General features: G+C 40.7%; 2 protein-coding genes across 2 annotated transcripts in view; one reads left to right on the forward strand and one right to left on the reverse strand.

Annotated features, from left to right (window-relative positions):
• Positions 1-8,775: 8,775 nt before the first annotated feature.
• Positions 8,776-11,276, reverse strand: LOC126092439 (uncharacterized). Its single transcript, XM_049908039.1, has 2 exons — positions 10,787-11,276; positions 8,776-9,730 (listed from the first exon to the last, which is right to left on the reverse strand). Exons 1-2 carry the CDS (start codon positions 10,877-10,879, stop codon positions 9,308-9,310), a joined length of 516 nt encoding a protein of 171 aa, XP_049763996.1. The 5' UTR covers positions 10,880-11,276; the 3' UTR covers positions 8,776-9,307.
• An 83-nt stretch (positions 11,277-11,359) lies between these two features.
• LOC126092438 (DNA-dependent metalloprotease SPRTN-like) overlaps positions 11,360-25,375 on the forward strand; it is an 87,032-nt gene continuing 73,016 nt past the window's right edge. Inside the window, exon 1 of the mRNA XM_049908038.1 lies at positions 11,360-11,742. The gene's annotated coding sequence lies outside the window, so the exon portion shown is untranslated. The remainder of the gene's footprint in view (positions 11,743-25,375) is intronic.

Genomic DNA, 25,375 nt, shown 5'->3' on the forward strand with positions numbered 1-25,375 from the left:
GAACTCCTTGCGGTCTACGAGGCTGTCAAACACTTCCGCCCCGATGTGGAGAGTCGCTCGTTCTTCATCCTCATGGATCACAAACCACTCGCAGGCACTTTCCGCAACCCCCCCCCCCCCCCCCCCCCCCCCGTGAGGACCTATCCCCTTGACATTTCCGCCACTTTGATCTAGTCTCCCAATTCGCAACTGACAATCGCTAAATCAAAAGCACAAACAACATCACTGCAGATTTTTCTCGTGGATCAATACTATTTCGCGCATCATAGACTTATCCAACCTTGTCGCCCTACAAGCCTCCAATGAGGAGTCTCAAGCTCTCCTTGTGAACCCTCAAACATCCCTTGTGTTTAGCAAAGCTAAATTCCCTGGTATTGTGGACGAGGTATGGTGCAACTCTTCTACTGGTACCTTACACCCATTGCTCCTGCCCCCCCCTGCGCCAGCGGGATTTCGACACACTGCATAACCTCGCTCACCCTGGTCTCTGTGCCACTACACGGCTAGTCTCCAAACGTTTTGTTTGGAAAAATATAAAATGGGACTGTTAGACTTGGGCATGCAGCTGGATCCCCTGTCAACGCAACAAAATTGGTCGCCACACCACCCCACCACTGGGTAGGTTCGACATTCCCCCAGAACGATTTCACCATGTACTTATCAATCTTATTGGTCCTCTTCCACCGTTGGAGGGTCACAGATACATTCTATCCACAACTGACCGCATGACCCACTGGGTAGAGGCAGTTCCTTTACCTAACATCACAGCTGAGACCGTGGCCAAGGGTTTCATCTACTCATGGATTGCTAGGTTTGGTTGTCTGGCCACCATCACAACCAACCATGGTTGGCAGTTTGAGTCTTCCTTGTTCATCATTTTATGTGACATAAAGAAAATTCATACCACAGCCTACCACCCACAAAGCAATGGGTTGGTAGAATGGTGGCACCACACTCTGAAAATGGCCCTCAGATGCCACAACTACCGCTGGTCTGAAGCCCTTCCATGGGTGCTCCTTGGCCTCTGTTCAATTTTCAAGCCTGACTTACAGGGAACTATCTCAGAATTTGCTTTCAGGAAAAACACCGTCCTACCAGGAGAACTCATTCAGCCTCAGTTACCCGAAGATTTCCCCCCTATCCGAATTTCATAAGTCGCATGCGCACTCACTTCAAACATGCGCGCCAGCACGCACCTATCTGCCACTCCATGCTGGACACTTATGTGGCAACCACTCTCAACACTTGCTCCCATGTGATGCTGCTGAGAGATGATTCGGTCCGACAACCTCTGCAACCACCTTACATTGGCCCGTTTAAAGTCCTCAGGGGTGATACAACTTTCGACATCATCGTCACAGACTCTCCCCAAACTGTTTCGTTACACTGACTCAAACCAGCATTTGTGGACCCCAACACTCCCCTGCTGGCTCAGTCAGATTCTTCTAATGACTCTCCTGCCAGCCTCTCTCCCGCCGTGGAGTCCAACAATGTTTCTCCTCGGGCCAACATGCTGATTTTTTCACCCGACACCTCCCTGTCACCATTCGTGGGTTTCTCAGATACATCAACCCCCATTCCGTGTGCGGGTTTCGCTGCTACCTCACCGATTATGGAGACACCCTCTCCCATAATCACCCTGCTCTGCAACATACCCCCACACCGCATGGATGACATTTCAATCATATCTCTCGATGACTGAGTTCTCAATCTACCCACAGACACCGCACCCTCACCACCCAATGACCAGCTAAGCTTCAGTGTTGTGCATAGACTCACCCTCCCTCGTGGGTGCAACCCGACGACAATCCACACCTTCATCTCACCGGACGGCTTGGTTAGCATCAGGGCTTGCCACACCTACACCCCGCCATCCACCGTTCTGCCCATGGGCCAGCTGCCGCATCATCCACTGTCGCTGGCTCAATGACTTCAAGGTGTACCTGCCTCCTGTTGTTCTGCCTCTGCACCCCACCCCGGTTGAGGTGAAGGTCCTGGTCATGCGTCTACCATCTCATATGACCACCAACAGTGTCAGTGCCCACACTGTCTCCAGCCAAGTCTCACCTGTCCCGTACTGCGGGGGGTGGGGGCACAAAATTGTGTCTCTATGAAGGACACTCTTCTGGTAGGCTGATGTTCTGGCATATGAGACATGAATGTTATTGCCATTGCTTGTTGTGTAATTGTGCACAGAGCTGTTCAGCTGATAGGCATTGGAGGTTCTTAAATATTCTCTTACAAAGACCATGAACAACATGATGTGTGACTGAGATCGATTCATTCGAGCCACCATGTTGTTCTAAGAGTCTGATTTTATGTCTCTTGCTGTGTAAATGTGTACCACTACTGTGGAAATATATATTTATGTGCAAATATTTGTGGGATAGTTCATTCAGTATACCTCTACACGTATCACGTTCCCATAAACCAATAACTAACACACATGTGTGTACTTAAATTACTAATTTTATCCTATACTCAACAAAACAAAGGCAATTATAAAGTCTTTTTAATAAAACTAAAGAAATGAATCTTACCTACTTATGAATTCCTCAAGGTTTGCTTCTTGCTTCTGTTGTAGTGCAGATCATAACATATGTGGCTTTTCCTGTGTGACTTTGTAGATGCCAGACTTAAACAATGGATAACAACAATGTATGTTACAAGCAAAGCCTTCTATATTACTTCATTTCCTTATTTCAAATATTTTAACATTTTATGTCGACTTTAGGAGACCTGTCAACCATAGATGCTCTTACTAAACATTCTTTTCTTTTTTCCTAGATACAGATTATTTCCCAACTCACCCATTCTACCCTAAAATTCTATATTGTTGCTATTGGCTGCTCAGAATGTACACTCCTGGAAATTGAAATAAGAACACCATGAATTCATTGTCCCAGGAAGGGGAAACTTTATTGACACATTCCTGGGGTCAGATACATCACATGATCACACTGACAGAACCACAGGCACATAGACACAGGCAACAGAGCATGCACAATGTCGGCACTAGTACAGTGTATATCCACCTTTCGCAGCAATGCAGGCTGCTATTCTCCCATGGAGACGATCGTAGAGATGCTGGATGTAGTCCTGTGGAACGGCTTGCCATGCCATTTCCACCTGGCGCCTCAGTTGGACCAGCGTTCGTGCTGGACGTGCAGACCGTGTGAGACGACGCTTCATCCAGTCCCAAACATGCTCAATGGGGGCAGATCCGGAGATCTTGCTGGCCAGGGTAGTTGACTTACACCTTCTAGAGCACGTTGGGTGGCACGGGATACATGCGGACGTGCATTGTCCTGTTGGAACAGCAAGTTCCCTTGCCGGTCTAGGAATGGTAGAACGATGGGTTCGATGACGGTTTGGATGTACCGTGCACTATTCAGTGTCCCCTCAACGATCACCAGTGGTGTACGGCCAGTGTAGGAGATCGCTCCCCACACCATGATGCCGGGTGTTGGCCCTGTGTGCCTCGGTCGTATGCAGTCCTGATTGTGGCGCTCACCTGCACAGCGCCAAACACGCATACGACCATCATTGGCACCAAGGCAGAAGCGACTCTCATCGCTGAAGACGACACGTCTCCATTCGTCCCTCCATTCACGCCTGTCGCGACACCACTGGAGGCGGGCTGCATGATGTTGGGGCGTGAGCGGAAGACGGCCTAACAGTGTGCGGGACCGTAGCCCAGCTTCATGGAGACGGTTGCGAATGGTCCTCGCCGATACCCCAGGAGCAACAGTGTCCCTAATTTGCTGGGACGTGGCGGTGCGGTCCCCTACGGCACTGCGTAGGATCCTACGGTCTTGGCGTGCATCCGTGCGTTGCTGCGGTCTGGTCCCAGGTCGACGGGCACGTGCATCTTCCGCCGACCACTGGCGACAACATCGATGTACTGTGGAGACCTCACGCCCCACGTGTTGAGCAATTCGGCGGTACATCCACCCGGCCTCCCGTATGCCCACTATACGCCCTCACTCAAAGACCGTCAACTGCACATACGGTTCACGTCCACGCTGTCGCGGCATGCTACCAGTGTTAAAGACTGCGATGGAGCTCCGTATGCCACGGCAAACTGGCTGACACTGATGGCGGCGGTGCACAAACGCTGCGCAGCTAGCGCCATTCGACGGCCAACACCACGGTTCCTGGTGTGTCCGCTGTGCCGTGCGTGTGATCATTGCTTGTACAGCCCTCTCGCAGTGTCCGGAGCAAGTATGGTGGGTCTGACACACCGGTGTCAATGTGTTCTTTTTTCCATTTCCAGGAGTGTATTTTCCAGAATTTTTCCTCTTACATAATACATACTGAAACAAGAAATTGATATATCTAAAAAACAGGAGATTTTATTCTTCTTACAGAACAAATTTAGATGAAATTATGTATTACCTTCTCCAAACTTTGAACAGTGAGAAGCAAATACATATGGTATTTTAATTTTCTGCAATTTTTGATGCATGTTTACCGACCCATTGCCCACTTATTCTGGTGAGTTATTTGTAAAAGCTATGAAGATTCCATGAATTTTTGACAGTAAGTCAAGTCTGCCCAAACAATTTGAAGTGGGAGGGGGGGGGGGGGGAGAGAGAGGGAAATCTTCCACACTTTCTTCTACTTCTGGTACAATTAAAATTCGTATTCTGGCATTTTTGACAGCATTCAAGTCCGTTGAAATGCCAGTTTTTGTTCCAAGCCATCCTGCAGAAGGTTAATTTGTGGCTATTAGATAACAGAGCATTTGTAGCCTGTTAGTATGACCTCCAAGTATTTTTCTGAAGATGAAACAATACTTGTCCAATCTATGTGTTTACATGTTTTTCCTGAGTTTCCTTCTGAACATGTGCAAATAAGGTCACCTGTGTTAACAATTTATTGATGACTGTTTTGATTCTCACATGAAACAAACGAAACATTTTTATTTATCTTCTTGATTTTGTTTAATACCTCTTGTGGGTACTTTTACTGGCCTATTGGAAACACAGTGCCCTTGCTATTACTGGCTGTATCAAGCAATCTTCTCTCTAAATACAAGATGATTCCATTGTTATGAAATCAAACATACATACAACATTCAAGAATCTCCCTTGTTCAAATATTTTATCCCTTATAATTGTCATCAGTGCCTCAGAGAAATTATTTGTGTGGTAGTCTTGCACAAGTAAGCCATTTTGATACGACAAAACTCACAGTTTCTGTCTTCTCCAGTAATTTTCCAAGTTTTGTGAGTAATCAGGAACATATTCTGTTTGATGACTACTTGATACATGATAAGTTCTTATAGCTTTCTCTTCTGTTTGGGCAAAAATTATATTTTAAAAATCATGATAGAATGTACACTGCTTTCTTTGGGGTATATTTTCTCATGGTGGGAGGGGGGCAAACCAAAGTCTTTGCCCGGGGCGGCAGTTTCAGAGGACGCCAAATTCATATTCTTGAAGAAAAAACCCCATGTTTCACAAAGCGCTTTGCATCCAGCGCACATTGGTTCATTGATTGTACATGTGATTTTGAAAGTCATCCCTGTTGGTTTTTTAACACTTCTGAACACAATCCAATTTGATATATCTGAATGTTGTCGTATCTAGAAATAAAAAACTTACCCGCACACAAAAGGAGACGGCGTTATACGAGCTGAGATGAGCTGAGTAAATCCGAACAGGTGAATGTCTAGCGCTGTTTATTTATGGGGCTGATTTGGTGTGCGAATGATGAGTGTCGTTTTAATTATTAGCAAAGTCCTTACACTCAGATTACTAGGGTAGAAATAAACAACTAACAAGAATAACAGGTAAGAAAGATTACATATTATTCTCTCGGTGTATTTTGACAGAAAATTTTTGCTGGATCGCTCCAACGCTAAGGGTCGGTTGTACAGTCCCAAGTTATCAGCCGCTTAATTCTATTCTCGGAATAGAACACGTTGTACAAACACGTATTAACGCCTAGCCGGAGAAAAAAATGCGGGGTAACTAAACCTGCGATTCTGGCAGGGTTAGTGAAGTTGACCGTAGAATAACTTTTGAAAATGGCACGAAAAGTTACAGAATTAGATATGACAAGATTGTTAGAGCGAAGAAGGAAAAGAAACGGGGACATCGCACAAGTTATATGAAAGAATATGCTAACTCCAAATTTATATAAACGTTTCTTAATGCTACTACTTTTCGATCTCATGCCTGAGAAAACTGGAGCATATGAATGAAATGTAAAACTATTTCCTAACATAAAACTTTTTGCTTCTAGAAGGCCTAATAGGTATTTGAGTTTGGTAGTTCTTGAAATATATTCTGTCTGTTTTATTTATGTAAATGATGTAGATAAAAATGACCATTTCTGTCAAAACAGTCCCTCTTATTTGACGTGTGTTACAACTGCTGAAATATTACAATCTAACAGAGTGACAACACAGTCGTAATCAAATCGAGAAACCACACCAGTCTTGCGTACTATTTGTATTAATAGCTTTTTCAGTATTAGACAACGACATCTTGATTTTTCATGTAGCAAAACTTTTGACGAACTTTAATGAGGTAACAGGTTCTTTCGCAGAAAGGAAAGCACGCTGCGTAAAACTGTAGCAAGATTAGAGAGAAAATAATGCTGGGACCTAAGGATTGAAGGAATGTTTTGCTTGTCTCTTGTCTTTACTGCTTTTATGTTTCCTGTATTTAACTTTATGTCGCACAAAAGAGAAAGTTATTATCTTATAGGCAATAAGGAGTATGGTATAAATTTTCTGAAGATTTCTAGAACTTATTCTCCCGGTCACAAATAATCCCACCGAGTATTAATTGTGATTTTTTATTTTAAGAGGATAGGTTGGCAAACCGATGGACTGGGAACAGGAGAGACACCACGTGACCACAGGACATATTAATTTCCACTGTCCTAGAGCTAAATACAGTGACGTGCGATAGAAGAATACTGTGTGAAGAGGCGTGGCACTACATTTCGGCACACTTAAGACCAAATAATTTGTCTTACATTACGTATCAAATTCTTCAGAAAGGCGTGCGCTACAAAATGAACATACCGGGGAGAGGGCGCCAGTATCAAGTTTTTGCCCCGGTTCGGAAATATCGTAGATCCGGGGCTTACCAATAATACCAACAATTGAAGACATGCGCGGAAAAACGGGCTAACTCAAAAATGTAAAAGCTTAGAGGTAAGTGTTGCCATCTGTTGCTGGGTACGGGAACCATTAAAATTGACATTAGTCTCACCCCTAAATATCACCTAAGGGTTAGACTAACGTCAATTTTCCACTGTGGTAGTTCACATACCCAGCAACCGATGGCAACACTTATCTGTAAGCTTTTAGATTTGAAATTTAGTCAATTTTTCCGGGCATGTCTTCAGTTATAACTCGGGTACTAAAGAGTAGTTTGGCTCATATCACTGATTCCAGTTTCGATAGCATCGAGTGCTTAAGCTAATTAGTAGCTTTGTTAATAGACTAAACAACTTATCCGTCGTGTCACTTAATGGTTCTCTTAACCTTAAGAACGCAGGAACTCCTGAACTGTGGTTGTGATTTAGTGTTAAACTTATTTCACAATGCATTTCAGGAAAGGAATCACATTTCCATTTTTGTCTACATCGTGTCTTCAGACCATGAAAGTGACTGTCAGCTTCGAAGGAGAGTTTGTTATTTGGGTGACTTTTATGTCAGCAGCATACCCACTGCTTAAAATCATGCTCATTTTAGCGTCTATCAGGAAATCTACTTCCTCCAATTTCTCATCAGTTTCCCTTCTCAGCACATCATAAACGAACGTTTTCCATGATGACAGTATTCCCATTGAAAAGAAATTTACTCATGATGGTAGTTCTAGAAACAATGAAAATTTTTTGAGACTAAGAAAAAAACTAATATAAAACACTTATAAGAATTTCACTTCCTTTTTCGTGTGAACTGATCTCCTCAAAACTTATCATATTACACTCTTCGCGAGCCTTCACGACTCACGAGCACATGACGATGACCGAACAAATACCAGACAGAAACACAGTATAAAGGTACGTTTACACTGGGGTACATGTATCGCGACATGTCAATTTGACATGTCGCGATACATCACCTCATACAAAAATTCACGGAACTTGCATGCGGACCCTCGAGCTCATACATGTCGCGTATACATTTTGTATATCGCTTTTTGGCCATATACGCGACATGTATGAGCGACATTTTAAGAACTCGCGCATGCGCAGTACTATCATATCCTGTCGTCTTGTCGCCTACCGCTTATTTTGACGATTAGCGCATGCGTAGTACCAGGCTCTTTGAGTTTTGGAGGTGCCGACTGTCGTTTGTTGTGTAGTTATTGGTGTATTGTGTCGTGTGTTGTGCCCGCGTGTAATACCTTAAAATTTACCATGACTTCTTGGTCAAAACAAAATACACTGCATTTTATAGAGGCTGTGCGCAGGCATCCCTGTATATGGGATGTGAAACTAGGAGACTATAAGAACACTCAGAAAAGGTACGACGAGTGGGAGGAAATTGCCAAGGCATTTAACGTGTCAAGGAAGGAATGTGAGGACAAGTGGCATAATTTAAAAAGCCAATATAGTCGCGAGTTAGTGAAAAGGAAGAGCAGCAAAGGAACTGGAAGTGCTACAAGCAATGTGTACCACTCTTCATGGTATGCTTTTGAAAGTATGCAGTTCATAAGAGACAATTACAAACCACTCTCTCATAGGAGCACACATGTAGTAGTACCAGTAAGTAAACTTGTTATTTTATTAATCATATATTTGGCAACATTTTTTCGTGCTAATGCTTTACATAATGTGAATATTTACAATTTCACTGAAAAACATGATTCTCCATACTGCTATGGTTTGAAGTCCTGAATACTGCAGAAGAATAGAGCATATTACTTTATGTCATCATTTAACAATGATGTGGAACTTATTTTCCATACTGCCATGGGATGGAGCCCTGAATACTGCAGAAGTATTCAGCATATTCTCTTCTGTTGACATTCAGCAATGAAGTTCTTCAGCCAGTTCTGGGCAGTGGCTCCAGCACAGTAGGGGTGTCCCTCCAGGACCCAGGTATTACGTTGCTATCATCTCCCTCTCTGTCGTATGTTCCTGCTGGACAATAACTTTGAGATTTTCTGTTTTGAAGAATTTTATGTAAATAAACACAGGCTAGTGCCACCACTGTAGCTTTTTCTGGACTGAGAAGCATTTGCTTCCTCAGCACTCTGTAAACAGCACTTATAATCCCAAATACATTTTCTATTACTCTTCTTGCCCTGCATGCTCTATAGTTAAAAATACGTTGTCAACTATTTTTTTCATGCAGACCTGGAAATGGTTTTACAATATTTTCCTCTAGGCCAAAGGCTTCGTCAGCGACGAAAACATATGGAACAGGCTTGCTCCTACCAGGAAGAGGAGTTGAAGGTGGTATATTTAGAGTTTTGGTTTCTAACATTTTGTAAAATGTGGTGTCTTTAAGGACACCACCATCTGAAATCCTCCCCTGCGTGCCAACATCAGCGTAAATTATTCTATAATTAGCATCAGCAATTGCTAGCAAAACAATGTTGAAGCGCTCTTTATAATTAAAATAAACTGTTCCACTGTTGGGTGGTGCCACAATGTCAATGTGCCTCCCATCTATAGCTCCCAAACACCTGGGGAAATTCCATTTTTCTTCGTATTCTTTGGCAATTTTCAGCCATTCCTCTGCAGTAGCAGGAAGCTGGAAAGAAAATTGTTACTCTTTTAATTTAATTTATGCACGGACACTCAAAAAAATTCTAAATACATGAAGATACTTTGATTATAATGTATGTATAACATATAGCTCACTTTGCCTTAGAAATGTGTTATGTATTTTAAAGGTCATGGAAGCCCCAGCCACAGAAGGAGATGGTGAAGGAGAAGGAAGCATTAGTTTCCCTTTCGATGTAACAGAAATGGAGGAGGTGACATTTGCCACGCCCCCACAAGACATTGTGGAAGTGGAAACCACTCCAGTCATCTCTGTGCCTCCACATGAAAGTGGATGTGCAGCCGTGTCACCCTGTACCACTCCAAGTCCGAGTGGAAGTGGTAGATGAAGACCGAGAAGGTCTTTTACAGACCTTAAGAAAAGTTGGCGACAATTTAGCAGGCAGAAAAAGGGACCAGTTTACCCATTTGGGTGACTTGGTCGCCAATAAGCTCAGATTTCTTTATGAAAATGGCCATATTAGAATTATGGCAAGACTTGAGAACGGAATATACAGATGTTTGCAGGAGGCAAACGATGAACTAATAGATGCAAATGCATCATAATTTATGGATTCTTTAAAAACATGTATAAATGTTGAAATATGCATGTAATGTGCTGTCAAGTACTACTTAATAAAACTAAATACAAATTAATGTTGTTGGATATCTTTACTGTGAAGAAAGTGTCCTCAAAAATTGTGATATTGTATTACTGAGTGAAGCATGTCAGTCGATCCAAAGAACTAAAAGCGCGGTAGAAAATTTGTGCTGCTGTTCCTGGTTGACAGTTACTTGTATGTACCCTCGTCCGCTCGTTAAAAGTAATTGCCCTCGTAAAACGAAGATTTCATGACAAAACATTTGCATTGTCGCGCGATTGCTAATGCCAACTCTCACACACGATTGTCGGCATTAGCATCCGTTGTCAACATTATCACGCGAGGCCGCCGGAATAATAGCAAAAGACTGATATACGTGCCAGATGCATGAAAAAATTATATAATGTATTACATACTCTGATATATATATATAAAACTTTTACCTTCACTTCATGGGATAAAACTTGCACAATGGCCTCGCAAACACGAAGAATAATGTTGCATATGGCACTTTTTGATATTCTATGCAGATACATTAACGTCGAAAAGGAATCCCCAGTGGCCAAAAAAACGGAGTGTTACAGCCAACTGATCCTCTGGTGGAATCGCTTCCCGAAAGTTTGTGTTGGTTTTGGACACAAGAGGAGCAACAAGAGATAGCAAACGGCGGAAATCCTCCATACTCATCCTAACATAATTTCTAAAATATGCGCCATCCTCTAGCGTTAATTCCTGAACGAGCATTGCGTAAGCTCCTTGAGTAGCGCGTTTGCGAAGAAACTCTCTCTCCCACCATCTACGCTTCCTCCGCCTTTTCTTCCTATCATCTTCCAAAAGAGCAAGTGTACCAGCACATAAAAATGTGAAATCTTCCAGATCGTCGTCGGAAGCCATCGCACAGTGATACAAATCAGTGTAAACGCACGCTCATACATGTATGAAATTGATACTTGTCAACTCATACAAGTCGCAAAGTCGCATATACATGTATCTCATACATGTGCCGATACAAATCGCAGTGTAAACGCACCTTAACTTCAAAACAAGTGCGCTAGTGCCGCAAGCGATTGGCTGCGACAATCTGGCCTGCCATTGGTTAGGTGTGTGTTGTGCCAGAACTGCGGTTCGGATGATTTTCGTGACTGTCAGTGATGAGAAAGTGAAAACAGGAGTGCTGTTTGTGTGGGTATAAATGCCTAGGGAGTTGATGGATTCTAAATTGAAAGAAGTGTTCCGAGAAATGAAATAGCCAAAAAATATGTGCGAGGAGTGCTGAATAGAAGAAAGATTAAAATACAATTCCACGAGTTTATTGTTTACTTGATGTCATTAGACGCCAAGGCCCAAGTGCTTCTCGTTTCGTGACACCCGCAGGTTCGGGGGCCATACAACATACAAGGTAAACGTCGTAGTTTGTCATTTTGTCTTGCCCTTCTAGCTTCCACACTTTAAACTTGCACGTACTGTTTCACGCATAGAAGATCCATGTTTGCAAGAATCCTTGTATTGTGAGCTCTACATGTATCCAGGTCATTTGATCGATGTAATATGTGTTGTTCCCGTCAGCTTTGACAGCGTAAAAGTACAAACATTCGCCCACAAAAATAACAGGCTAATATAATTAATTAAAAAAATGCTTTGGCTCTTTGCAACATATGGATGAAGTATCAAGCCATATATCCCCATCACAATATCGTAGTACTGGGGCTATTTACTGTGGACGTGAAGAAGTAGTTAAGCAAATTTACTCACCATCTTTATTTTTCACTTGAAGACTGCTCCACCACTGGGACAGATACAGATACCTTCGAAAGCTTTATATTAATTTGCATTATTTTTCTGTTGTGTAGCAAATGACAACCCTTACATCGGTATTTGTGCATCACATTGACTATATAGGTTGGTTTTAGCTAGGCCTACTTGCATACCCTTTGATATTTATAGATAAACGTGTAGTTAGAGATTTAAACTGATACCAGTTTTTGGAACTAGTAACAAATACTGAATAAAGATCTTCAGTTTTTATGTATAGCTTTCTTTTTCATAAGATGAGAAATTAGTTGGACAGAATCATCAACTTGGTCTGTGGTTAACTTCCACCATTATTTTGCAGCCATCTAAATACTTTATGTTCAATATACTATAAGCATAACCAGTTGATTTTGGAAATTATGCTAGTGTTATCAATTCCAGTAGGCATACATCAGTGGGGAAATTGCAATGTTTGTGAAATAGCTACTGGATTTTTTTCTGTGTAGCCTATATTATTTGTTAATAAAACGAATTAGGCTCCTACAGCACATATAGTTTCTCATATAATAAAGTAAAAATATCATAAAAAGTGGGAAAAATAGGAATATAAAATCAGAAAAAGCAGGGATTGCACATTCCTCTGGTAATGGTATGGGCAAGAACAATCAAAACGTTGCAGCTCCAGACTTCAATAAATTTTTTTCTCACGGTGGCAAAACAAAACAAAAAAGAGGTAACCATAATACACAATCTGTTATAGAAACCATGAAACACATGCATATCACTTGAAATATAGCACTTTGTTTCAAAAACACAACTACTCAAGAAACTGAAAAAAAAATCATAATATTACTTAAGAGCTCACAATCCTCTGTATTTGATAGTGTATCAAGTGGTGTTTTAAAATCATGGGCAGACTTAGTCACCTGTTCTACTATTTGTGTAACTAATCAATGAAAAGTAAGGTATTTCCAGAGGGACTAAAACAGGTGATAGTGATGCCAGTTCACACAAGTGGAGCAAGGGTTGTAATAACCAACTATTTGCTCATCTCTATGCTGCCAGTGTGCTCAAAGGTATTTGAGAGAACAATGTAGATAGGATTTATAGCAACAGTGTACAAAGTGGATTGCTGATACCTACACAGTTTGGCTTTCATAAGGGTTTTCCCACAGTGTGTGCTGTATTGAGTGTACCGGAAACAGATGAAATTCTTGGTAAACTAAATTTTATGAGTTACAAAATAGGGAACTTTTGTGACCTTGCTAAGGCATTCAGCTGTGCAGATCATATCACAGTGCTAAGAAGGCTCCACACTATGGAACCAAAGACTGACCTTTCACTGGGCTAGAATCTCTAAACAACAGAAGACAGAGCTGTCTTAACAGAGGCAGGTGTAAAAATAAACTCAGACTGAGGAAATGTAAAATAGAGTGCCACAGGTCTCAATCCATGGGCCACTGATTTTCTTCTTCTTTGTTAATGATTTACCAATTACAGTTAATGCCAGAGCAAAAATAGTTACGTTTACTGTTTATACAAGTATTCTGATCAAATGGTCCAACCACAATGCAGGACACAGCTCTGACAGTCACCAACCATGTACATAAATAGTTCACAGCAAATAGCCTAACCATAAATTTTTCAAGAACTAATATGATATAGGCTAGTTTCAGTTAGCAAATAAAGAAACTTCAAGTTCCTGAATTGGATATTAACAGTCAGAAAATTTATGAAACCACCCGCTGAAAATTACTAGGCAGACACCTAAGGTGGAAAGAGCAAATTGAAAAGCTGGTCAAGAAACTTAGCTCAACGTGCTTCACGCTATGAACCATTTCTCACTTTGTTGATAGATAAATAATACTGTTGCCATATCTGGCATGTTTCCATTCTATACTCTCCTGTGGTAGGCCTATAATCTTCTCAGGAAATGCCACAGGAGTTGAAAAAGTTTTCAAATTTCAGAACTGGGCAGTGAGATTAATATATGGGGTCTCTAACAGAACAACTGCTGGGATCTCCTCAAATCTCTCAGAGAGTCAGTATAAATACACAATGATTACGTTTGTAGCCAACAGAAAAAGTGCCCCTTCACAGGGGAGTTACTGAATCAGGTATAACAGTATGTGAGTACAATATGTTTCCCCTCGATATAGAAAAGGAAATTAATAATATACGTATACTCAAAATTAAATTAAAAACATTATTGATAGAACAAACATTTATAAAAGGTTATTTACCGTTAAAAGGCATCCTTTAGTGTAACTGTAGAAGAAATCATTTAGCTAAAAACACACTCTTAAAAGAAAGAAAAAGGTATATTTAGGTCATGAAGATAAAATTTTGCATATTAATTCAAATTATGTTGATGAACCGTAATTTTTTTTATGTTGTTAGAATAAAACTATATGTGCTCTCAGGAAAAAAAAATATTTTAATTGAAATATGTTGTTACAATGTATATATTTGTTTATTTCTATGTGTCATTAGGGTAAGAATATTTAGTTTCATTTGTTTTACAATTTTAACTGTTCACTTAAGCTTATGCGAGTAAACTGCAGGTTATATTATAAGCAATCAATAGTTCTTAGAAAATAAGTAAAATAGTATTATTATTTTTGAGGTTATTCTATAGGTGAAATAAACAGAAAAAGTCCTGTAAAGGTCCACACTACACACATCGATGAATGATTGTGAAGGGAAGTGTGACTGTTACTTACATAAATGCTGTGTAGGTGCAGTGGTGGACAGATAATTGATCCATCCTACAATAGATGTTCAAAAATCCCCCACCTATCGCAATGCACTTCTCAAAGCATTGGAGGGTGCATTGTGTTGCACACTGAACATTATCTTGGTGGACTTTAATGTGAGCAACAGTGTCGGCGATGTGAGAGGCACGTTCTTCACTTGTATCCACCTTCGTAGCACACACATCCCCCATTAACAAGCCCCATAAACAGAAGTCTGACGTGGTTAAGTTGTGTTATCTGTCAGACCAGTTTATGGGCCTGCCATGACCAATCCACTGTTGAGGAAGTGTGTTACTCAGATAATGGGATACTTGTCTGTTACAGTGAACAGGTAACCCATCATGTTGCAGATGCATTTGCTGTTGTTACTCTGATGTAAAGTCTTCCAAAAGTGCAGGTATATCTTCAATCAGGAAATATGTACGTGCTGTGGCTATCATGTGATTTGGTAGGAACACAGACCCTACCATCAGGTCATCAGTCATACCACACCAGACATTCACTGAGAACTACTTGGAATCTTCTTTCTATAGTGTCATGTGGGTTCTCCCGCATCAATGTATGATAACTGCAGCTGTTCATAATAACTAACATTGCATGCAAATGTAGCCTCATCTGTAAATAAAATGTACTGTGCGACATACCTGTGTACAGCCAACCATTCGCAAAATTATTGTCTGCTTACTTAGTCACCAGGATGCAGATGTTGCACAGGCTGCACATGTAATGTACACTGCACTTGTGTTTAAGTAGAATTTTGAGTTGATGGACAATACACTGTGTACTGGTGGTGGGACTCAGTTGTACCATTGCAATAATGTCTGCCCCCTCAACTGACTGAACAGTCTCACATTCTGACGTTACATGTACACTGGGTAGAGTTCTTGGTTCAGGTAATGTTTGAAAAACCCTGGCAAATACCCTGGCACAGGGGGTTCTCGATCAGAGAAACGTCTCTGGTATTTTGTCACACAGCCACATGGGCACTGCCATTAGAGTATCTGTACACAAACAACATGTCTGCGTATTCTGCATGGGTGCAGATGTGGTGTGTTGGTATTCATGAACACAATAGACTTGCTCAATTAAAAACAGTCAGACATGACACACACAGGATTTCATGTTTGTTCACCGAACCAACTCAGAATTGCACACTGGGTATACTTGTAGCTATAGCCTCAGTGCGACATCACAGTGCTGCCATTGGGTAGAGAATCCCCACACCTGTAGTAGGATCCAGGGCTTTGAAGAAAAGAGAAGCAGCTGTATGAATATTAAGTGCTCAGATGGAAAACCAGTCCTGATTAAATAAGGGAAAGCTGAAAGGTGGAAGGAATATGTAGAAGATCTATACAAGGGAGATGAACTTGTAATCAGTATTATAGAAAGAGAAGAGGATGTAGATGAGGATGAGATGGGAAATATGAAACTGCAAGAAAAATTTGACAGAGCACTGAAAGACCTAAGTTGAAACAAGGTCCCGGCAGTAGACAACATTACATTAGAACTATTGATAGTCTTGGAAGAGTCAGCTATGACAAAACTCTTCCATCTGGTGAGCAAGATTTATGAGACAGGTGAAACCTCAGACTTAAAGAAGAATGTAATGATTGCAGCTCCAAAGAAAGCAGTTGCTGACAGGTGTGAAAATTACCGAACTCTCAGTTTAATAAGTCGTGGTTGCAAAATACTAACACTAGTAAAAGCTGACCTCGGGGAAGGTCAGTTTGGATTTAGAAGAAATATAGGTACATGTGAGGCAGTATTGACCCAATGACTTATCTTAGAAGAAATGTTAAGGAAACCTACATTTAAAGCATTTGTAAAGCTTTCGACAATGTTGACTGGCATACTCTTTGAAATTCTGAAGGTAGCAGATTTAAAATAAAGGGAGTAAAAGGCTATTTACAACTTGTACAGGAACCTGATGGCATTTATATGAGACTTGAGGAACATGAATAGAAAGCAGTAGTTGAAAAGGGAGTGAGACAGAGTATTAAATCAGATGATGATGAGGGAATTAGAGTATGAAATGAGACACTTAAAGTAGTAGATGAGTTTTGCTGTTTGGGCAGCAAAATAACCGATTATGACAAAAGTAGAGACAGTATAAAATGTGGACTGATAATGGCAAGAAACATGCTTCTGAAGAACATAAATTTGTTAACGTTGATTGTAGATTTAAATGTTAGGAAAACTTTTCTGAATGTATTTGCCTGGAGTGTAACAATGTATGGAAGTGAACAGTTTAGACAAGAAGAGAATAGAAGCATTTGAAATGTGGTGCTATGTAACAATCCTGAAGATTAGATAGGTAGATCAAAAAATTAATGATGAGGTACTGAATAGTACTGATGCAAAAAGAAAGTTTTGGCATAACCTGACTAGAAGAAGGGTGTGGTTGATAGGACGCACTCTGAGACTTCAAAAGATCGTGAATTTAGTATAGTAGGGAAGTGTGTGGGGTAAAAATCGTAGAGGGAGACAAACAGATGAGTACAGTAAACAGATCTGTAAGATGTAGGTTGCAGTAGTTATTTATAGGTGAAGAGACTTGCACAGGCTAGAATATCATGGAGAGCTGCATCAAACCAGTCTCCTGAATGAAAACAACAACAACAATAGTTTTATTGCATAAAAGTGTCCATAAGAAGGTGTACTACTCGTCCATTATCATGTAGATAACTTAAAATAAGGGATAGGATGATGAGACACATCCTGAGTCATCAGGGTGCAGCTAATTTCATGTGATGGCGGGTGGAGGAGGTGGATGGGAGGGGTGAAAATTGTACTGAGAAACCAAGGACTGAGTGTAGTCTGTCATCAGGTTCACTCGGATCAAGAATCCAGCGAAGGAAAAAGAGACATTTACATGGGATAGACTAACAAGGAGAGATACATCAAATCAGTTTTGGACTAATGAATATAGCAGCTACTGCTTTGAGTTCAGTATTTGAAGTGAAGAATTACAATTATCTTGTGAAACATGTTGTAAATAAGAGATGACAGTTGAGAAAGAGTAACAAAAACAATGGCAATATGTGTGCTTTTCTAAACTTGTTCACATGTACCATGACAATCTTTTATAGGCCTAACTTGTGTAATAAGACAAAAATGTCTCATGGATAGCAAAACTAAAATTGAAAACAAAGTGTAAAAAGGCATAGTTTTAAAACATTATACTGTCTCTTGCCATTTTCAGTTCTGAAAATTTTTTCTTGTGTAGATGGCTGCATTGCACTCACATCTCTAACTAAAGAATCAGTTGAAAGTTTACAGTACCATGATACTCTACACTGAAAAACCGTTTATGGTACCATGATACTCTACACTGAAAAACTATTTTGAATTAAAAAAAAAAAAAAAAAAAAAAAAAAAGATCTGAAGTATAAATGAAAATCAGCTACATGCCCCACTTCAGGATAAACATCTGGCAAATGGCCCATTCATTTACAGTAAAAATTTCTCAGTTATTTCCAGAAACATGCACAAAATACATATTAATACTTGTTGTTTTTAACTTAAGTTTGGCCTTGATTTTCATATCTGTTTCGAACATTTGTCAATCTAGAATTGTGTGTCTATAACATATCCTGACACTGTAACCATTCAACTGTTGAATAATAGTTTATCATATAAGGGCAGTGCAACCACCTGGAGGTGAACAAAATAGTAACTTGCAGTTGTCTTCTATTCTTTCACCTAGCCCACTGTACAGAAGTTCTCAGGAGACTGTCTGCACATCTTCCCAAATTGCCTTCCTCCCCCCCCCCCCCACCCCACCCCCCCTGGATTTTTCATTATTTGAAGATAATGAATGCTTGCTGCATCTTATAAGTTATCTGTGTCACATGGGTTACAGGTTTTGTAAATCTTGAGTTCCTCATCTGTAGGTAGGTCAGTGTCACCACTCCATGAGCTCTGAGCAGATGTGTGCTACCACCATTGGAGCATAGTAATTGGACATTGTGTTTCATGGTGTGTTTTGCTCTTGGCTTAACCACTTGGGTGATTGCCAAAATAACCAAACAAGACTACATGTGCCAATTTTACCCATGCTCATTGAAATTTTAACCAACCAGAGTTCACAATGAAGGACAATATTATAAATTTTAAGGGGAATGTGCACTTTTTGGGCCTACTATTTGTCATGAAACTAAGCTAGCTCCTGCACCTGAAAGCCCTGCGAACAAAGGGGATCAAATCATTGAATATTTAGAAATGACCCAGCAGAAAGGCATGGGGAATTGACATGTCCCACTTTCTGCAGTTTTCTGGGGCATTTGTCAGATTACAGCAAAATTACAGCAGTGTGGTTTGTGAATCATCGTGTACTTCCTACCTCAAGACGTTAGATTTCTGTCCAGCATGAGGACATTTTGATATCAACAGGAGTCTACCAGACAAGCCAAGTTCAGAGTCGGTGTGGAGTGGCTGGTGAATCACCATTCCATATTTGGTGGTGCTTGGCTTGTGAGGCCCTGAAAATCATAGTATTGTCTCTGTCATTATCGTGTAGTATGGCAGTCCACCCCAACTTCAAGTGGCTGTTCAGGAATCAGCCCCATGCAACCAAACCATTCAGGATACATGCTGTTGACTGCCTCACAAATCTGGATATATCAAATCTCCGAATACACAGCCAGGGATGGAGCATATTTATGCCTTGGTGTCTTGAGAAGCCCAAAGTGATGTTGAGATAGAAACAGTACGAGAAAATTGTACCCAGAATTACATTTTTACAACACTGCTTTCTTCAATTTTAAATGTGTAGCACAGTTTTATCACTGCAGTACACAGATGGCACCCAGCAAGGGAGTGCACTCTGTTGTACAACTGTTTTCCCTGGTGGGGTTTCTCCAGGATACCTTGTGGAGCACTTTCCAAATTATTATGGCACCTTAGTGGAACAAGGGCATCATAGTATAGAGTTTAGCATCTGCTCTGACTCATACAGTGTACTAAGAGTGATCCAACACACACATCTGGTAGAGTGATAGATTCCAATCATCCATAGCACTTTACAATCGATCCAACACCAAGGCAAGAAGGTGGTCTTTTGTTTAGTGCCTGGACAAGTTAGTGTAGAGAGATACGCCACAGCCAACAAAGCGGCCAAAGAAGCATGAAGAGATGCTGTTGTGCATCAAAGTGCAGTTCTGTTGCACCCCTCATCTCATAGTCTGACAGAAGAGCATTGTGTCGGTGGAAAATTAACTGATACAAAGTGGAAAACAACAGAATGTGTTTTCTCAAATCAACCACATGAGCATGGTAGTCTTTATGCCTGTCTCACTGTATTGCAGTGTGAGAAAAATTATAAATCGCTGTTGTCAAAATGGTATGTGTTTCTAAAAATATGATCCAGTCGTCTTTCTCAGTCCTATTTGGACATTGTTGGAATTGAGAATATGCATTACTACAGCCACGGGAAACAACATACCAAATGTGTTTGCTGAGAACAATACTGCCATATGGACATACGAGGTGCTGCGTGTGACAGGCACTCATTAAATTCATAGGCCATGTAAAACTTTCATACTTCCTTTATTGATGTGGTACTGAAATAATGTATTAGTCAGTGATGATACAGTGTTGTAAAATTGCCAAATTGTTTGAGTTTGAACTTTAGTTTGAACATTATTTGTGACAAAAAGTCTTTCCGCAGGTTTGTGGCCCTGTTTGGCTCAATAAAACTCACTGCAGTCTTTTTGCTATTGGCCCTGATAACACATTTCACTTTAACAATATCTTCGCATCATATCAGTGGTACAGAGAAGTAACATTAAGACTGTAACAAGCTTTGATGTAAACAATGTTTAGAATAATTGCGGTCACAAGAGTTGATCACATACCTTATGGATGCCTAGAACGTAGTGACAGTTGAAAAACCTTATTTGACCTCAAAAGCCAAATTGGAAAAGTAAACATGTTCAGACACCATGTGGCTGTAGTGAAAGACATGTTGTTGTTGTTGTTGTTGTTGTTGTGGTCTTCAGTCTAGAGACTGGTTTGATGCAACTCTCCGTGCTACTCTATCCTGTGCAAGATTCGTCATCTCCCAGTACCTACTGCAATCTACATCCTTCTGAATCTGTTTAGTGTGTTCATCTCTTGGTCTCCCTCTATGATTTTTACCCTCCACACTGCCCTCCAATACTAAACTGGTGATCCCTTGATGCCTCGGAATATGCCCTACCAACCGATCCCTTCTTCTAGTCAAGTTGTGTGACAAATTTCTCTTCTCTCCAATTCATTTCAATACTTCCTCATTAGTTATGTGATCCACCCATCTAATCTTCAGCATTCTTCTGTAGCACCACATTTCAAAAGCATCTATTCTCTTTTTGTCTAAACTATTTATCGTCTGTGTTTCATTTCCATACATGGCTACACTCCATACAAATACTTTCAGAAAAGACTTTCTGACACTTAAATCTATACTCGATGTTAACAAATTTCTCTTCTTCAGAAACGCTTTCCTTGCCATTGCCAGTCTACATTTTATATCCTCTCTACTTCTACCATCATCAGTTATTTTGCTCCCCAAATAGCAAAACTCATTTACCACTTTAAGCATCTCATTTCGTAATGTAATTCCCGCAGAATCACTCGATTTAGTTCAACAGCATTCCATTATTATCGTTTTTCCTTTGTTGATGTTCATCTTATACCCTCCTTTCAAGACACTGTCCATTCCGTTCAACTGCTCTTCCACGTCCTTCGCTGTCTTTGACAGAATTACAATGTCATCGGCGAACCTCAAAGTTTTTATTTCTTCTCCCTGGATTTTAATTCCAACTCCAAATTTTTCTTTTGTGTCCTTTACAGATTGAATAACCGGGGAGAGGCTACAACCCTGTCTCACTCCCTTCCCAACCACTGCTTCCCTTTCGTGCCCTTTGACTCTTATAACTGCCATCTGGTTTCTGTACAAATTACAAATAGCCTTTCGCTCTCTGTATTTTACCCCTGCCACCCTCAGAATTTGAAAGAGAGTATCCCAGTAAACAGTGTCAAAAGGTTTCTCCAAGTCTACAAATGCTGGAAACGTAGGTTTGCCTTTCCTTATTCTATTTTCTAAGATAAGTCGTAGGATCAGTATTGCCTCACGTGTTTCAACATTTTTACGGAATCCAAACTGATCTTCCCCGAGGTCGGCTTCTACCAGTTTTTCCATTCGTCTGTAAAGAATTTGTGTTAGTATTTTGCAGCCATGGCTTATTAAACTGATAGTTCGGTAATTTTCACATCTGTCAACACCTCCTTTCCTTGGGATTGGAATTATTATAATCTTCTTGAAGTCTGTGGGTATTTCGCCTGTCTTGTACGTCTTGCTCACTAGATGGTAGAGTTTTGTTAGGCCTGGCTCCCCCAAGGCTGTCAGTAGTTCTAATGGAATGTTATCTACTCCCAGGGCCTTGTTTCGACTTAGGTCTTTCAGTGCTCTGTCAAACTCTTCACGCAGTATCATATCTCCTACTTCATCTTCATCTACATTCTCTTCCATTTCTTATTGTCCTCAAGAACTTTGCCCTTGTATAGACCCTCTATATACTCCTTCCACCTTTCTGCTTTCCCTTCTTTGCTTAGAACAGGGTTCCCATCTGAGCTCTTGATATTCATACAAGTGGATCTCTGTTCTCCAAATGTCTCTTTAATTTTCCTGTAGGCAGTATCTGTCTTACCCCTAGTGATATGCGCCTCTACATCCTTACATTTGTCCTCTAGCCATGCCTGCTTAGCCATTTTGCACTTCCTGTCGATCTCATTTTTGAGACGTTTGTATTCCTTTTTACCTGCTTCATTTACTGCATTTTTATATTTTCTCCTTTCATCAATTAAATTCAATATCTCTTCCGTTACCCAAGGATTTCTACTAGCCCTCATCTTTTTACCTACTTGATCCTCTGCTACCTTCACTATTGCATCTCTCAAAGCTACACGTTCTTCTTCTACTGTATTTCTTGCCCCGATTTTTGTCAGTCGTTCCCTAATGCTCTCCCTGAAGCTCTCTACAACCTCAGGTTTAATCAGTTTATCCAGGTCCCATCTCCTAAAATTCCCACCTTTTTGCTGTTTCTTCAGTTTTAATCTACAGTTCATAACCAATAGATTGTGGTCAGAGTCCACAACTGCCCCTGGAAATGTCTTACAATTTAAAACTTGGTTCCTGAATCTCTGTCTTACCATTATATAATCTATCTGATACCTTCTAGTATCTCCAGGCTTCTTCCATGTATATAACCATCTTTCATGATGCTTGAACAAAGTGTTAGCTATGGTTAAGTTGTGCTCTGTGCAAAATTCTACCAGTTGGCTTCCTCTTTCATTTCTTCCCCCCCAATCCATATTCACCTACTACGTTTCTTTCTCTTCCTTTTCCTACTATCGAATTCCAGTCACCCATGACTATTAAATTTTCGCTTCCCTTGATTATCTGAATAATTTCTTGTATCTCATCATACATTTCATCAACCTCTTCATCATTTGCAGAGGTTGTTGGCATATAAACTTGTACTACTGTGGTAGGCGTAGGCTTCGTATCAATGTTGGCCACAATAATGTGTTCACCATGCTGTTTGTAGTAGCTTACCTGCACTCCTATTTTCGTATTCATTATTAAACCTACTCTTGCATTACCCCTATTTGATTTTGTATTTATAACCCTGTATTCTCCTGACCAGAAGTCTTGTTCCTCTTGCCACCGAACTTCACTAATTCCCAATATATCTAACTTTAACCTATCCATTTCCCTTTTTAAATTTTTTAACCTACCTGCCCAATTAAGGGATCTGACATTCCATGCTCTGATCCGTAGAACGCCAGTTTTTCTTTGTCCTGATAACAATGTCCTCCTGAGTAGTCCCCGCCCGGGGATCTGAATGAGGGGACATATAGCAAATATAATTTCCCACATTAATTTTTAATATGAATCTATTATTTCTATTATTAATAATCTAATTATAACTTAAACATACAATATTTTAAAATCATTTACAGTGAATATTATTGTGCATCGAAAGCTATGTGACGTAGATCCTGTGCCATTGCACTTACAATATTAATTTTTAAAGTTCAAACACTGTAATTGTTACATGTGCAGAAGAAACATAAGTCTGCTGTATTAATATATAACTATAGCTAGCAGTGTTACGTATACAGAGGAGAAGGGAACTTTATTTTGAGGCTGGGAGAGGGAGCTTATATATGGCGTCATACAATGAAGCACCAAAGAAATAGGCATGCATATTCAAAGACAGAGGTATGTAAACAGGCATAATACAGCACTGTGGTCGGCAGTGCCTATATAAGACAACAAATGTCTGGTGCAGTTGTTGGATCGGTTACTGCTGCTGCAATGATCAAGATTTAAGTGAGTTTGAATGTGGTGTTATAGTCGGTGCACAGATGCTGGGACACAGCTTATTTGAGGTAGTGGTGAAGTGGGGACTTTCCCGTACGACCATTTCATGAGTGTACTGTGAATGGACATGGACAATAAATAGTTTGGACAAGAAGAGAATAGAAGCTTTCGAAATGTGGTGCTACAGAAGAATGTTGAATATTAGGTGGGTAGGTCACGTAACTAATGAGGAGGTATTGAATAGGATTGGGGAGAAGAGAAGTTTGTGGCACAACTTGACTAGAAGAAGGGATCGGCTGGTAGGTCATGTCCTGAGGCATCAAAGGATCAGAAATTTAGCATTGGAGGGTAAAAATCGTAGAGGGAGGCCAAGAGATGAATACACTAAACAGATTCAGAAGGATGTAGGTAGCAGTAGGTACTGGGAGATGAAGGAGCTTGCACAGAATAGATTAGCATGGAGAGCTGCATCAAACCAGTCTCAGGACTGAAGACCACAACAACAACAACAACAACAACTACTACTACTACTGTGAATACTAGCAATCTGGTAAAACAGCAAATCTCTGACACTGCTGCAGCCAGAAAAGGATCCTGCAAGAACAGGACTGACAGCAACAGAAGAGAATCATTCAACATGACAGAAGTGCAACCTTTTTGCAAATTATTGCAGATTTCAATGTTAGGCCATCAACAAGTGTCAGCATGCAAACCATTCAACGAAACATCACCGATATTGGCTTTCGGAGTCAAAGGCCTGCTCGTGTAACCTTGATGACGGCTCGACAGAAAGCTTTACACCTCTCCTGGGCTCATCAACACTGATGCTGGACTATTGAGTACTGGAAACCTGCTGTCTGGTCAGACAAGTCATGTTTCAAATTGTATCAAGTGGGTGGACGTGTACAGGTATGGAGAAAACGTCATGAATCCATGGACCCTGCATGTCAGCAGGGACTGTTCAAGCTGGTGGAGGCTCTGTAATGATGTGGAGCATGTGCAGTTGGAGTGATATGGGAACCCCGATATGTCTAGATATGACTCTGACAGGTGACACATACGTAAGCATACTGTCTGATAGTCTGCATCCATTCATCTCCATTGTTCATTCCAACAGACTTGAAGGATTCCAGCAGGACAGTGCGACACCACACACA

The sequence above is a fragment of the Schistocerca cancellata genome, chromosome 7 (genome assembly GCF_023864275.1).
Source record: "Schistocerca cancellata isolate TAMUIC-IGC-003103 chromosome 7, iqSchCanc2.1, whole genome shotgun sequence".
NCBI classification, from domain to species: domain Eukaryota; kingdom Metazoa; phylum Arthropoda; class Insecta; order Orthoptera; family Acrididae; genus Schistocerca; species Schistocerca cancellata.

Excerpts from the sequence above, each read along its gene's own strand:
- LOC126092439 (XM_049908039.1), bottom strand. The coding sequence starts at position 10,879 with ATGTATCTGCATAGAATATCAAAAAGTGCCATATGCAACATTATTCTT. Across the intron at positions 9,731-10,786 it reads TTTTATCCCATGAAGTGAAG|CTTCCTGCTACTGCAGAGGA; the intron begins GTAAAAGTTTTA and ends TTTTCTTTCCAG.